Source organism: Dermacentor andersoni, chromosome 8 (assembly GCF_023375885.2).
Source record: "Dermacentor andersoni chromosome 8, qqDerAnde1_hic_scaffold, whole genome shotgun sequence".
Taxonomy (NCBI): Eukaryota; Metazoa; Arthropoda; class Arachnida; order Ixodida; family Ixodidae; genus Dermacentor; species Dermacentor andersoni.
This window is the reverse complement of record NC_092821.1, coordinates 14,035,729-14,050,998: the sequence shown is the minus strand read 5'-3', so window position 1 is coordinate 14,050,998 and position 15,270 is coordinate 14,035,729. Positions and strand designations below refer to the sequence as shown.

The 15,270-nt window shown below is 46.7% G+C and overlaps 1 protein-coding gene across 1 annotated transcript in view; it reads left to right on the top strand.

The window, feature by feature from the left end:
• The window catches only part of LOC129383596 (protein 5NUC-like), a 107,530-nt gene that overhangs the window by 21,565 nt on the left and 70,695 nt on the right, over positions 1 to 15,270 (top strand). The window contains exon 3 of the mRNA XM_055068223.1: positions 13,058 to 13,195. Coding sequence (XP_054924198.1) covers positions 13,058 to 13,195 — 138 coding nt within the window. The remainder of the gene's footprint in view (positions 1 to 13,057; positions 13,196 to 15,270) is intronic.

Genomic DNA, 15,270 nt, shown 5'->3' with positions numbered 1-15,270 from the left:
ACAAGTTTTTTACGCGTAGCCAACAGGAAGGGGAGTCGATGTAAGCGTTTCTCTTCTACATACGGCGCATAGCGGAAAACTACAACTTTGGCAGAGTATTATACCGAAGCTTAAGGCACCGTTTTATTTGCGGCGTACTCGCAAATATCCTGCGCAAGCAGCTACTGACGAAAGAAGGGTTAACGCTAGAAGACGCCAAAGCTATAGCCATTTCAGGAGAAGCAGCTGTCAACTCTGCTAGAGATATGAGCATAGAATCGCCAACGCGGCTCAAAGTGCACACCCGTCATCGCTCATCTCCAAATAACCACAACAGAAGCCCAGCGCTAAGGTGCGGAAGAGGCGGAAGCACGAGGCATGACGATAACGCCTGCTGGTGGACGACGGCACGCTGTTTTCGTTGTGGGTGGCGCGGGCATATGGATAGGATGTGCTATGACGCGCCAAGATCAGAGGGGAACAGAGTGTAAAGGAATATGCGGGGGGTCACGCAAACCACGTCAAACCATGACGACAGTGACGAAGCCAGCGCGGCACACGTTTGGATCGTAATCTCTCCAAGGAAAAACGGATTGGAACCACCGATACGACGCACGTCTTGTGGGTGAGGTGTGGAACAACAGATGGTAATCGGCACAAGGTCTCCGCTGTGCGTCATCTCAAGCCATATCTACTAGCGACACTGCGCACAGTGGCCACGCTTGAAAGCTACTCTAATGAAGTTATCGTGTTACGCGGGAATAGTGCCCGCGCTGGGTGAACTCGAACTGTCGGTGCAGTACAAAAATGGGTCCGTTAAGGCCGATCCACACGACGGACCAAGTCCGCGGGCCGCTCGGTTGCGTGATGCGACGTCGCGGCCCGGCGTGGTCCGGTCCGGCGCACATCACATCCACACGGTGGACCGCCATAGCAGACGGCAGAGCAGACCAACCAGCTACACTCTCGCCCAGAGTGTTATCATTGTTATCATTCCGGCTCGAGTCCCACAAAGCCGGGAACTGCTCAACGAGGTATACAAAATGAAAAAACCTCCTCGTCACTGCAAGAGGACACGGTGTTTAAAAGTTTAAAAAATATATCTGCTGCACGCACGTGCAGACGGAAGGGCGGACATCAAACGGCTGGCTTGACTGGCTTTTGCTGAGCCGAAAACTAGATTGGATTTGGCTGAAGACACTCTGTTGCCGCACAACCTTCGTCGGCTACGCCAAAATCGCTGCGGTTTGCATGCGGTCCACCGCCGAAACAAGCGGGAAAAGCCTCCGCGATTTGTTGGACCGCGAGGGCCGCGGTCTTGCGCGGGCCAACGGCGGTACGCACGAACTGGTGACGTCCTATCACGTGATGCGCGGACCACGGTCCAAAAGAGCAATTTGGTCCGTCGTGTGGATCGGCCTTTATGTGCACACTAATTGTGCTTGACTGTGCAGGACCGAGCCTGTGTGGACCGGACCTGATAACGGCGCTCCGCAATATGGGCGTGACGATTGGACAGCTGACGGCGCCGGAATTGCCTGTTGCTAGAAGTTCGTCCGCTCACAGGGTGAACAGTAAGCTTGCGGACTACGAAGACGTCTTCTCGGCCGACCTTAGACTCATCAAATGTCCTCCTGCCAGCCTGAAGTCGACAGCGACTCCGAAGTTCTGTAAGGCTAGATCTATTCCTTACGCGCTCCGTGACAACGTCTCAAGTTAAATTGATCGGTTGGTGTTTCTGGGAGTCTCGTCGCCGGTACAGCATGCGGAATGGGCTACACCTATCATAATGGTCTTGGAAAAAGACGGTGCTGTTCGAATTTGCGGAGACATTAAGGTCACCCTCAGCGGAGCTTGCGATGTGGAGCATTAGCCACTTCCGGTAGTCGAGGACATCTTTTGCTGGTTTAAATGGGGGTGAGGCTTTCAGTACGTTGGAGTTGAAGGACTCGTACAACTAAGTACCGCTAGACGACATGTCCCGCAAATTGTGTGTCATTAACACCCATCGCGGTTTGTATTGTAATAATAGACTCCCGTTCGGCATACCTTCAACGCCGGCTACCTTTCAAAGGAAGATGTAAGCGATACTTAGCGAGTTACCGGGCGTCCGAGCCTACCTTGACAAAATGCTAGTGTCGGAGCGTAGCGGTGACAGCGGAGTAAGGCTTAAGGAATTATTAGAACGATTCAGAGACCACGGCGTGAAATTTAGGCCCGACAAATTCAAGTTCAAACAACCTTCACTTACGTATCTTGGGCATCGAATTGATCGTGAAGGATTGCATCCCATTCGGAACGTAGACGCCATCATGCAAGCGCCACGACCACGTAATATCAGAGAGTTGCGTTCATTCTTGGGCATGCTCCCGTATCATGCACGATTCTTGCCGAATTTGTCCTCACCTCTCTCCGTTGTACCGGCTAATGGAAAAGAAATCGCGCTGGAAGTGGCTGTCATCGCATAAGTCTCCATTCGAGCATGCGATGGAAAGCCTGAAGAACGCACAACTGTTTGTCCATTTCGACCCAAAGAAAGAGCTGAAGCTAGAATGCGACGCGTCTCCCTGCGGCTTGAAAGCAGTGCTGTTTCATTCGGAAGGAAATGAGCATAAGCCAATTGGATTCCGCTCGAGAACATTAACGAAGGCGGAACAGAATTATTCGCAGTTGGAGCGGGAAGAGTTGGCACTTACTTTTGGTGTATCTGATTTTCGGGATTATCTTTTAGGTCGGCAGTTTACCCACGGCAGGTCACCGACGATCAACCCCTGCTCTAGCTGCTGAGGCCTGATCGCCAGACACCAACGATGGCGGCAGCTCGCATTCAACGGTGGGTAAAAACTGGTAAATCGGCGTCTAATCTATATCCTGGAAAGCAACCGTCTACTTGATCCCCTTCAATGTGGTTTCAGGGAGGGTAGGTCAACAATAGACCACCTGGTTCGCATTGAGGCAAACATTACAGAGGCTTATATACAAAAAAAGTTTTTCTCTCTGTATTTCTGGACTTGGAGAAAGCCTATAACACAACATGGCGATTCGGAATCTTCCGCGACCTATCTGCGATGGGCGTACGTGGCAATATTCTAAATATGATAGAAAACTACTTGCCTAACCGCACGTTCCATTTTAGAGTGGGCAATGCCCTGTCCAGGCTATTCACTCAAGAGAATGCATCATGTAACCGCACAAAAACAAGGGACAAAGAAGGAACACACAAGACAGGCGCGGAACTTCAACTGTTGAAGTTCCGCGCCTGTCTTGTGTGTTCCTTCTTTGTCCCTTGTTTTTGTACGGTTACATGATGCATTCCAATAACGACCACCAACTAGCCCGCTTATCCCTGTTAAAAATTCACTCAAGAGACTGGTGTGCCACAAGGGGGCGTGCTTAGTTGCACCCTCTTCATTGTGAAAATGAATTCCCTCCACAAAGTCATTCCATCCTCAATGTTTTATTCGATATATGTAGACGATGTGCAACTAGGATTTAAGTCTTGTAACCGTGCTGTCTGCGAGCGCCAAGTCCAACTCGGACTGAACAAGGTCTCAAAATGGGCAAATGAAAATGGCTTCAAGCTAAACCCCCTCAAAAGCTCCTGTGTACTTTTTTCTAGAAAGAGAGGCTTGATCCAAGATCCTGATCTTATGCTGCATGGACAACACATACCACTCAACACTGAACATAAATTTTTAAGCATAATACTGGATTTAAAACTAACCTTCATTCCTGATATCAAGTATTTGAAAGGTAAATGCCTTAAAACAATGAACATCCTAAATATACTGTCACATACAACATGGGGAAGAGACAGGAAATGCCTCATGAACCTCTACAGGAGCCTTCTACGATCGCGGTTAGACTACGGTGCCGTTCTGTATCACTCAGCTACACCCAGTGCTCTCAAAATGCTGGACCCTGTGCATCATATTGGTATCCGCCTCGCCACCGGCGCCTTTAGGACGAGTCTGATTCAAAGCCTTTATGTCGAATCGAATGAATGATCGCTTGATCTGCAGCGGTCATATTCTACCTTTAATTAGTTTCTGAAACTACATGGTAACAAAAACCATCCTTGTTATCCCACCATAAACGATATGACCTCTGCAACACTCTTACATAACAAAACTACAGCCAGAGAGCCATTCTCCATCCGTGTGAGAAAGCTGAGCGAGGAGATGGATGTTCATATTCATGAAAATCGTCTAATGGCTTCTGCCAAGCCGTTTACACCGTGGTTGAGGCGAATCATTGACTGTGACACGCCATTTGTGGAGGTAACGAAGCACGCTCCAGAGGGGAACATTCGTATGCATTTTCTGGAATTACAATTTAAATACCGGTGTCCAGAATATTACACAGATGCATCTAAATCACATGCTGGCGTGTCATATGCAGCCGTCGGCCCATCCTTTTCCGAGTCCGATCTTCTGCAACCTCAAACAAGCATCTTGACAGCAGAGGCGTATGCGCTGTGGTCGGCTGCGAAACACATCAAACAGTTAAAACTACATAAGGCGGTCATATACACAAACGCATTAAGCGTTGTGAAAACATTGATGTCATGCTTCAGCCACACAAATCTAGTAATTGCCGATATTTTCTCTCTCATCTGTACTATTTATGCCTCTGGCCAACATGTAACGATATGCTGAGTGCCTGGACACAGAGGTATTGAAGGTAACACCCTGGCAGACCGAATTGCAACCTCCTCAGACGCAAAAGCTTGCAACATGTCCGTAGCCGTTCCGGTCTCAGACCTAAAGCCATACTTACGGAAAAACTCAGAACCTACTGGCAGCATAAGTGGGACGCTGAAACCCTTAATAAACTCCAAATAGTTAAGCCACATTTAGGATACTGGCCATCAATGACCAAGTCCAGACGAAGTGGTGTCCCATTCTGTCATCTCAGAATAGGGCACACTTACGGTACACATAGCTTTTTGTTGAGTGGCGGTGAACGTCGAATGTGTAGTAGATGTGGGGAGACACTCCGTGTTCAGCATGTCTTCGTAGAACGCCGCGAAACACAAGTCGAGAGGAAAAAACATTTCCCTTTAGCATACAGTCAGCGTATACCACTTCACCTGGCACTGTTTCTAGGTAGAGAACCGCTATTGCACATGCAATCTACCTTAGCCTTTTTAAACGACGTTGACACGCTCCACGTTTTCTGTCCAAGAAATTCCTAACGCGGCTTCTTGCGAGAGGCCACAGTTGCGATGTGAACCATTGTTATAGCACGTGCCTCCAGGCCCTTGTACTCAAGCGATCCGCTGAGGCTGTTGTGCTATTCGTCAACAACAATCACCTGTCCATTTTTATTCATGTGACGCTGTTACACCGTTGTGGTACATCCTATACTTATAGCATACCCTACTTCAGCCATTGTCATATTTTTATTCTTTGTGTATTTTATGCAACTCATAGCTCTCAATTTTAGGCCTCTCTACAGCCACGTCACATCAGCCATTAGTCCGTTCAGTAATCGTCACCACTGCATTGGCACTCTTTTGGCCAAACTTGACCCTTGTGCCAATAAACACTACATATCATCATCATCATCATCCATTTCAGAGTAGCGCGCACAATCGCGTCTGATAATGGCACTCAATTCACAAGTCAGGAGTTCGCCACGTTCGTAACAAGAAATAATATTATGCATCTGCGTACAACGCCGTTCCATCCAATGTCGAACGGAGCCAGCGAAAGAGCAGTTCGAACTGTGAAGGATGGGTTGTTCAAGGGAACACAAGGGGCGCTGGGAGATAGCCGCATGCAACTGTTGTTTATTACATGCGAACCCCTCAAAAGGAAGGAGCCTCCCTCAGAGTTGCTCCTGGGCTACCAGCTGCGTTCGCGCCTGGACAGGTCTTTGCCGCCTAGGGCCACAGGTTCAGAAACAGACACTGACGACTGGGTTGTCTCGCCATGTAGCAGAGTATATGTGCGCAATTACGACACTGGACCAAAGCGGGCACCAGGGCACGTGCAGTCTACGTCCGTAGCCGGGATAGTAAAGGTGGAAAATCCAGTGGGAGTAGTGCAGCGCCATGCCGACCAAGTCCGCCACCGTCGTGAAGCTACGACTGGAAGAAATGGTTATCACACCCTTGCAAGCCAACAGTTGGACAGGCGACTTGACATAACTGGCACTGCCTCTTCCAATGGCGCGACAAGCACGGTCCCGGCAGCACCAGAGCATCGCGCGGCAGACGAGGAAAGGACCTTGGCTGAACAGCCACCGACGGGCCACATTGACGACGCAACTCGACCGACGCAGCAAGTTCCGGACGTCGACGGCGACCACGGATACGACTGACCTTACACAGCCTCCCCTACGGCGACCGACAAGAACTCGGAAGGCGATACAGTGGTTTTAAATTAAAAGGGAAGGAATGTTATGTGTTCTGTCTTCTACGTTGCTGCGCATCAGCCAAGCCAGCTGCGTGCGCGCACGCTCTTGCACCTTCTCGTTCGTGTACCCCTTCCCGCCCGTCTCCTGCGCCGAAATATCGTCTGCGTTCGCTTTCGCAAACCGTTTCACCACTGCGATATATATATTGCAGCGGCGCCTCCAAGAAAACGTTTTTCCACGACCAGCTAGCGTCTCGTTGTGCTGCTGCCTGTCCCAGCAGGTTACTACAATGACAAATGTATTTAAATTTCCTTTGGCCACCCGAAACGCTGCGCCGCTTTTTGCCAGATGCTGAAACTAAGCCCGCTGTCCATGCCGTGCTAAGTTCACTAAAGTTTGCTTTTGGTATAGTTAAGTGCGTTAACCTTGGCCCGCAGTAGCGCGGCGATTAGGGAATGCATTCTCGGACGGTTGATTTCTTTGATGTCACTGAGTGCGCGCTTATTGGCTGGTTCAGCCAAACCGAATGATCTGATTGGCTGCTGAGCACTATGTCTCTTTTGGGGATAGTATCGCCGAAAGTAACGTAGTGCTTTGTTGTTAGTCAAATATGCAAACTCGGCACACTTGGTTCAGTGCATGAAGTTAATATCCTTCTGTGCATTTTAACTGTAGGCCAGCATGCTGCTGGCCAGGCAAGCCAGCGTGCGGTGCACTCAGCGGTTCCGGCCTGATATAGGACTTTCTATTCCCGCGCGAGCCACGCGGGAGTGGTGTCTAATTTATGATGACACTGAGTAATTGAGCCGCGTGTAAATCGCGTCCACGCATTTATTTTCGCCATCCAAATGCGCTCTTTATCCTCAAGTGTGGACGCAACGCATCGACACTGTCACCAAATGGCACTGGCTCCCAACATTCTTAGTAGTACCTCACTTCAGCCGACCGGTAAAGGAGGTGGACTTTTCGCGTGGTTGAAATTTTTGTTGCCGCTGGCCTTTATTATGCTACCCATATAAGGCAGTCACAGAATTTTTAACGGAAGCAGTGCTGCTCGAGAAGGCACTCGAAAGGCGCACTAGGCAATATAAACACGTTTATTTATTTATTCATTTCTTTATTAGTATTACCCTCAGCGCCAGAGGCATTACAGAGGGGAGTGGAACATACGGGAAAAAGGACACGATACAGGTTTTGTTCTGTATGCACAATGTTAACTAAAAAGATGAGATAAAAGCGTCAAGCAACAAGAACTTCAAACAATTGACCGATAAAATATAATTACATACTTGGTTAGTTCCATTGCAGTACACTTGTGTTTAAAGCATTATGAAACTGGGAATAGTGAGCAACGGACGTGACTGACCCCGAAAGGTGGTTCCAGCCCTGTGAGGTGCGGTATATAAATGATTGATAACATATTTGCGTTAAGCACGACATTATTGCCACCTTTTGTGCCTGATCTAAACTATTCTTCCTCCATGCATGATGGAGGAAGAATAAGGTCATTGTGCAGGGCGGCACTACATCATATTTTGTGAAAGAGACATAGGCGAGAAAACTTGCGGCGACAGGCGAGTTACGCAAGCTGTAGAGATTCTTTCATTAAATTATACCAGCAATACGACTGTAGTTTCCTTGAATAAAGCGGATTGAGTTATATTGGACAAGCTCGAGGGCAGAGGTTAACATAGCAGTGCTGGGATCCCAGATGGAAGATGCATATTCGAGTTTACTTCGGACTAATGATTTGTAAAGGAGTTTTCAAGAAACAGGAGCAGAAAAACTGAGCCGAAGGTGACCTAACGAGCGGTTTTCATTGCTAATTATGTTGCTAATATGAAGAGACTAAGCAAGAGAGGAAGTTATGTGGACACCTAAGTAGCAATACGATGTTACGGATTCGAGAGCGGAATTCTCGAGTAACTAGGAAGTGGGATACGAAGTTGTACGGGAGATATGTGATACCTTAAATTTCGTTGTGTTGAGTTCAGTCAGTTAAGTGATGATGCCCTTCAATGGGCCCCTAAGGTATTGGGCATAAATAAACGCAGTCATGCCACTTGTCAAGACAAGGCTAACATTCGTTTGCTTTCTTCACTACAACATCGTACTAAGTATTACTTCAACAATATATATGACGATATCTATACACAGCAAATGAGCCTCATTATCAAATAACATCGGCAGATAGAATACATCGTTATGCAGGGCATTTGAAATCAAACAAACACGAAAAAGCGCATGAAAAAAGAAAGATGGGGAAAAAGCATGGGTGTAACACGAGAAGTGACTGAGACAGAAGTCAAAGATACACGGTCAGGATCGCAGTACAGTTATCACAGGAAATTATACTTCAGCAAATTTTTAAAGATTTCAAGAGCAGTACAGCGTTGTATAGTTGATGGCAATTCATTCCAAAGAGAAATTGCAGTAAACACAGATGTTTTTATGCTGTGATTGGTGTGAACCATAGGTAAGAAGAAATTGTTGTTTGCCACAAATCTGGTTAGATTCTTATTCTGCAGGATGTAAACTGCATAGAACTTAAACATAAGGTTATTATGAAGCAACTCGTGGAATAAGACGAGTATGTTACACTGGAACAAATTTTTAATAGGCAAGATATTGTGTAGGCGAAGTAACGCAGAGGCATTGGATTTCATGGAGCAAGAAGTGATAACGTGTATTGAATGATTTTGCATATGTTGAATTGATAAGTGACAAGCGTACGTGTTTCCCATGCAACAATACCGTAATTAATGTGGCTATGAATGAAAGCGAAATACAGCGTTAGCAGAGCCTCACAAGAAGAAAAAGGTCGAGCTTTGATTAATGCACGGATGCCAAACGCAGTCTTCTGCTTGAAGTGTTGGAAGTGAGAGCGAAGTGCATGGCCAAGATGAATGCCAGGAAAAGTAACATCGTTGCAAATGGGAACTGAATGAATTGCAAGCTTTAGTTCAGGAATAAAAGCTAAGGGCCTCTGAGCACTTTAAACAACATAAGTTTGGTTTTTAGGAAATTGAGAACTAAGTAATTATTTCTGCGTCATTTCATGAGGTTGCTCAATACAACAATTAACTTTGAAGTAAGAGCAGCAATATATTTATCGTATGAGTATATGGTTGTGTCATCTGGGTATAAAACGCAGTCAACGTAGTTGGAGGAGTTAAGATAATACGGAATATCATTAATATATACAGCGAAGAGCAAAGGACCTAGAACTGATCGCTGTGGTATACCCTCGTTAATACATTTGATTACAGAAAAAGTATTTGCTACATGTACTGTGTATGCCGTTCAAGTCAGTAGTTTTTAAGAATGTTAGTGCAGGACCGCTTATACCATAAGAGTCAAGTTGATTAAACAGGACTTGATGATTAACCATGTCATAAGCTTTAGTGAAGTCGGAAAAAAAAAGATCCGACTAAGTTTCCCGAATTGATATATGTTGTTTTTTAGTCAGTCAGAGACAGCACAGCTAGATTAGTGGAACTTCCAGGGGACCTACTACATCAACCAGTTCCGGTGGCGCTGTAATTAAACAATGAGAATAACCCAGCATTTCGAGAGATTCCATATCACAACGTCTACAGGGGCCGTATAACGTAAGACTATTCAAATCCGCTTTTATTCCAATCTCCTGACGTCAAACTTGCGCAACCACCGACGCAAGCATCGGGCGGTCGCCCTCAGGGTTGTTTGAACCAACCAATCAAATGCTCCCCAGGTTCACAGGAGGTCACTTTTGCCTGCTTGAAAAACGAATAACATTGCCGGCACTGAGCGGCTTGTCTTATCTAATTGGCTCCCAAGAGGCGAGGAGCATGTCCAAGTGGAGAGGGATTCGATGGGGCCGAGCCCCTGCACTGAATATCGATAACCGGATCAAGAGGCTGGTGCCGGCGTCTGCGATTGGTCCGCTTTCCCTTACTCAGCTTGCTGTGGCTCGTCGATAATCGCGGCGGCATGCAACGGAGGCTTAAGAATGACGCTAAAACGGATCCTCAGCGAAGAAGAATTGGCAGAACGAGGTCGTGAACGTGCCAAAAGTTCTCGAAAACATTACACGGCCACGCAAAACGTTTTATTACACGCAAATAAACCCATGCTCTCCAGCAGGGGCGAGTAGCCACTGCCGGAGCGATCGGCGGCAGCCATCTTTTATTCCTTTCGGAACGGGGCAGCATGCCGCTATTCAGAAGAAAATTCAGTTTTGTTCGGCAACTTACCGCATCACTTTGACGCGATAAGTTTTTGCGGATTTGTGACGTCGCGTGACAGGCAGGTGAAGTGGGCGCAGCCCGAAAACTTTTTACCAGTAGCCGAGGGCTAATGGCAAAAAGACGTTGAATCAGAACTGTTTTTGTTTTGTTCGCTCAAGTTATGCATAATCAGTGTGTACATGTCATATCAGAAGGGGAGCTATCGCGGATTTCGTGACGTCGCGTGACAGACGGGTGAAGTGGGGGTGGTCCACAAAAGTTTTTGACCAATCGCGGTGGGCAGATTGCAGAATTGGAATAGAAAAGTTTGGAATAGTTTTTCGTTATAGCGCCCCGGGTGCATAGCACGCTGTTCTCCACGACGCGCTTCATGTGATAAATGCTGCAAAACGTAGAAAAAGGGCAGTCTGGCGCAGATAAGAGAGCTCAGCGGTCAAACCGAAAAGACTACTGCGTCCCCATTCCACTCTCAAGTCCCGACGCTGCGAGTCAAATTCGTATTCTAGCACGCACGATTTCGTTAACAGAGTGGAATACCGCACATGCAAAGCGCATAAGACTGCACAGACTAAACCCTTCACTGCAACTCAGTCCTGCGGCCGGAGTGCACCGGCGCATAGCGTCCCTTCTGTGTTGGTTGTCTCTTGGAGTTGCCTTCACAAATGCCTACTCAGCACTAATTAGAATGGCTAATAGCCCTGAATGTGATGTTTGCGGATGCGAGGAGAAAATTGACCACTTATTCTGCCATTGTCCTCAATTTGAAGCACAAAGGCAATCTCTGTCCAACACGTTGAGGAAATTAGATGATCGTCCTCTGAGTCAACAGGCTGTACTAGAGCACTGCGTCAACCGATCATGTGCTCAAAAGCATGAAAGGCAGTTTTGTGCTTACCCAGAACGTCTGGTGTGCGCTAACGGCTTTACCTCAAGTACTTCCCATGCAAATCTCTGTATCTTCTCTATCTTCTCTCTCTTCCCCTTCTCTCCCCTTCTCTCTTCCCCCAGCGTAGGGTAGCCAACCAGCCTCTTGACTGATGAACGTCCCTGCCTTCCTTATATTCTCCTCTCTTTCTCCCCAGGGCGAAAACCAAATGTGTTGTGTTTGAGCTACCTAAACTTTGTCAAGTAATTATTAAGTCCTTTAACAGAGAATTTGTCAATGTGTTTACTAAGACATGAAATAATTGCAATTGGTCAGGTAATTATTAACTGTTTTTGTCGCCATTTTCAAAAACAGGAATAATCTTAGTGTTTTTTTTAAAAAATAAAGGGAATGCACCTTGTTTAAAAATAAGGTTGATAATATTACAGAGCGTATCGCAAACCAGTAATAAATGCCTGATATATTTTTTTTTAAATTGGTATTGGCTTAGCTCGGCTATGCCAGCGTAGCGTGCCAACGTACCGAAACCTATAGTCTGGTTGTCTAGCTATGTTGCGGCGTTTAGCCAGTCGTTCGGCGCGCTGTTCGTCTGTTTCCTGGGCGATTCGCTTCCTCTTCATCTCGTGCCGACGTCGATTCCAGGCCTCCTTCTGTTTATCAGAATTGTCGCCGTCCATACTAGCACTTCAATTTTGGTTGCGGCACACGCGACCTCTCATTTTCAATCCTCCGACATTAGGCATGCGACACAGCTGGCGAAGGGAGCGGAGGCGAGCGCAACGACGAGTAACGCGATGTGACGTCATACCAAACGGCGGCGGCAAAAGGCGCGGCGCTGCGCAGCTGCGGAACGCCTGTGGCTCGGTGCTACTTGTGGCGCATGCGCAGTAGTGACTAGGGAGCGAGAGGGAGAGAGAAATATCCGGGGCGAAGCGCGCGTTGTGACGTCACCTGCCTCTTCGGAGCACCGCCACGGCAAAATCGCAAGTTCACGGCCAGTAAAGCTTTCGCTTTAATAAGCGAATCCCTGCAATTTTAAGATTCGCAATGGGGGAACAGAGATGATTTGGTTTAGCTCGTAACAAGAAGAATGATTGTGTCGTACGGCTTAAAGTATTGTACAACTGCGCATGTAGGTCGCTATTAGTGTAAACAGGAGAAAAGTAGTCGGGCAAAGCATTAGCATTTGCATTGGGCTCAGAGAATGTGAGACCATTGTAATTTATTTTGGTCATAAAGTCATTAGCCGATGACTTGTTAAAAAAAGAGTTCAGTAACTGGCACTGCTTTTTGGGTTATTCTTATTCTACTGAAATTTAATTTAGTAGTGCCTTTTTTCGCCTGTTTAAGTAAAACGCTCGGTAATTTAGAGTGCCTACTATATCGCCTAGCAAGTCCAGTATTAAAGGGCTGAAGTTTAGTTTTCTTGTACGTGTTTTTCTTCTTCGTTAAACTTTCTAAAAGACCATCCGTCATCCATTAATTATGCGGATATTTATATTTTTTCCCACATTTTATAGTGCGCAAGAACACCAGAACTAGTCCTCTCACAAATATCTGTTGTCCTGAACATAACGAGTGGTATTGTGTTCACGTGCAGGTGAGGACACTGAAGAACATTTCCGGAAGCTCCCTGTTCCTCAATGCTGGAGACTTCTTCCAAGGAACACTGTGGTATTCGATACTAAAATACAACATTGTTTCTGCTGTGATGGCAAACATGTCCTACGACACTGTGGTAGGTACCACTATTCAATATAGACCGTTTTAGTAGAAATATTGGCGAATCACGTTTCCCACAGAGCTTCTTTCCTTTTCGGTGGCTCGTGTGATTGAGCTTTGACGCGTTTTCATCGATTTGGGATATGGCGATGTGCATCATTTGAAATGTACTATAATCTTTAGTTGTCATGCGGCTTATTGGTGTCACTGTCGGTCCGCAAAAAGAATGTCGGGGGCTCTACAACCCACTCCCAAGCGCGTAAAAATCTGGGTGACGAAGCATGCGGGTTTGACAACAAGGCTCGGCGCGTTCGCGGCTGCAGCTTAGCTTCCATCGCACCCATAGTTAGGAACAACAGCGGCGACTTTGTTTCCCCAGCTGTGACCCAAAATGGTTAATGGCCACAAAATGTGCGATGAGAAAGTGGAAGGCCTTGTGAGTCATGCCTTGTGATGCGTACGAAAATACCTTTAGACATATTTCGCCCTCTTTCTGCGCTGATTAAGCGAACCACTTTCTATCAGTGTCGTGCAAGTCGTCATGTGGCTTAGACAGAAATATGCTTCAGCATCATTTGTTCAGGTATCACGGGAATTCATACTGAGACGACAATGTCTTATCAGTAAGAAATATTTAATTCGAAGACGGACACGAGTGGCATCGTACTACTGCCACTATGTGACAAACGCACATGCCCATTTTCAGTTACACAGTCTCTTAAAGCCCACTTTCGCATCAACGTGGAATTTTTAGTGGGGAGCGGGGTCGATGAGTTGGACATGTGCAATCATTTAGCCACGCTATGTTATGCTTAGCTTCGATTAAAATTTCTATGCTCTAACCATATCAATCATTCAGACGAAGTACCAACAACAAACACAGTCCTACAAGCTCACAAAACATGAATAATTAACAAGTCTACACTTTGGTTGCACTCCCCCCACCCCTCCTATACGTTGAATGATAATTGTTCAGTAAACTGAAAACAGACAGAATTTATGCCTGGAAGTCAGCAGACAGGAGCTGTGCTATAAGTTATGTCACTATAAATCTAAACCACGTATTTGTATGTGACGAAACGTGAAGAGAAAATTACAAAAAGAAATGAGAGAGTTTGATCGCAGAAGGCTATCTTCCAAGCACGACCGAAAGCTTACCGTCATCCTTAGAAGTTCACAAAGATTCTTGAAAATAACGTAATGCGCGCGAAAAGAAATGTGATGGAACGAAATAAATTTGCTGTTTCGCCCGAGAGGATAAATATTCGTTGTGACAGCAAATGATAAGAGAGCTACGCGTAGTAATGTTAGTAGTTTTATTAGCTGTATAAAGTGGTGTAAACGTGCGCTTACTAACTAAACAATAATAAGGCAAACATGAGCACATCTTTGTCGATGACCGCGCACACTTGTCAGAATGCTGGCGTCATAAAGAGCGGCCGAAGCAGCGAGTGAATCTCCGTTCGTGTCGCCTGTCACTAAAATATGCTAACTAGGCGGGTGAGTACACAACGCGCACAAATCTATCAGGTATTTCAGGTCGGGACAAGCCACGGGTCGGCGTTCTCAGCCACCGCAGCTGTAGTAGAAGAGAATGCGCTCACGTCCTCCCCCCCCCCCCCGCCCCTTGTTCTTGCGAGAAAAGACCACGAACCTTCTCGCCTTCATTCCATGCGTGCGCGAGAAGACGCTGCCGCACCAAGCCACCATTCTTCTCGAATTAACCTCGCATGATTCCCCTTGCACCTCCAGCATGCGGCGAGCGGCTGTGATCTTTTGTTTTTTGTTTTTCTGAGGAACGTCAGTGACACCAATAAGCCATATGAGAACTAAAGCTTATAGTAGATTTCAAATGACACACATCGCCATATCCCAAATCGACCAAAGCACGTCAAGGCTCAATCACACGTGCCACCGAAAAGGGAAGAAGCTCTGCGATCTTCGACTTTACGCGGAACCCCACGGCGACGCTGACGTTGGAAATTCGCCTGGAGTGTCCATATCATTGTTATTGCAATAACAATGACACGCGCATTGTCAAAACATAACACAGTGGTGTTGTCTGGACCAAAAACAGGTGTAACTGCTAAC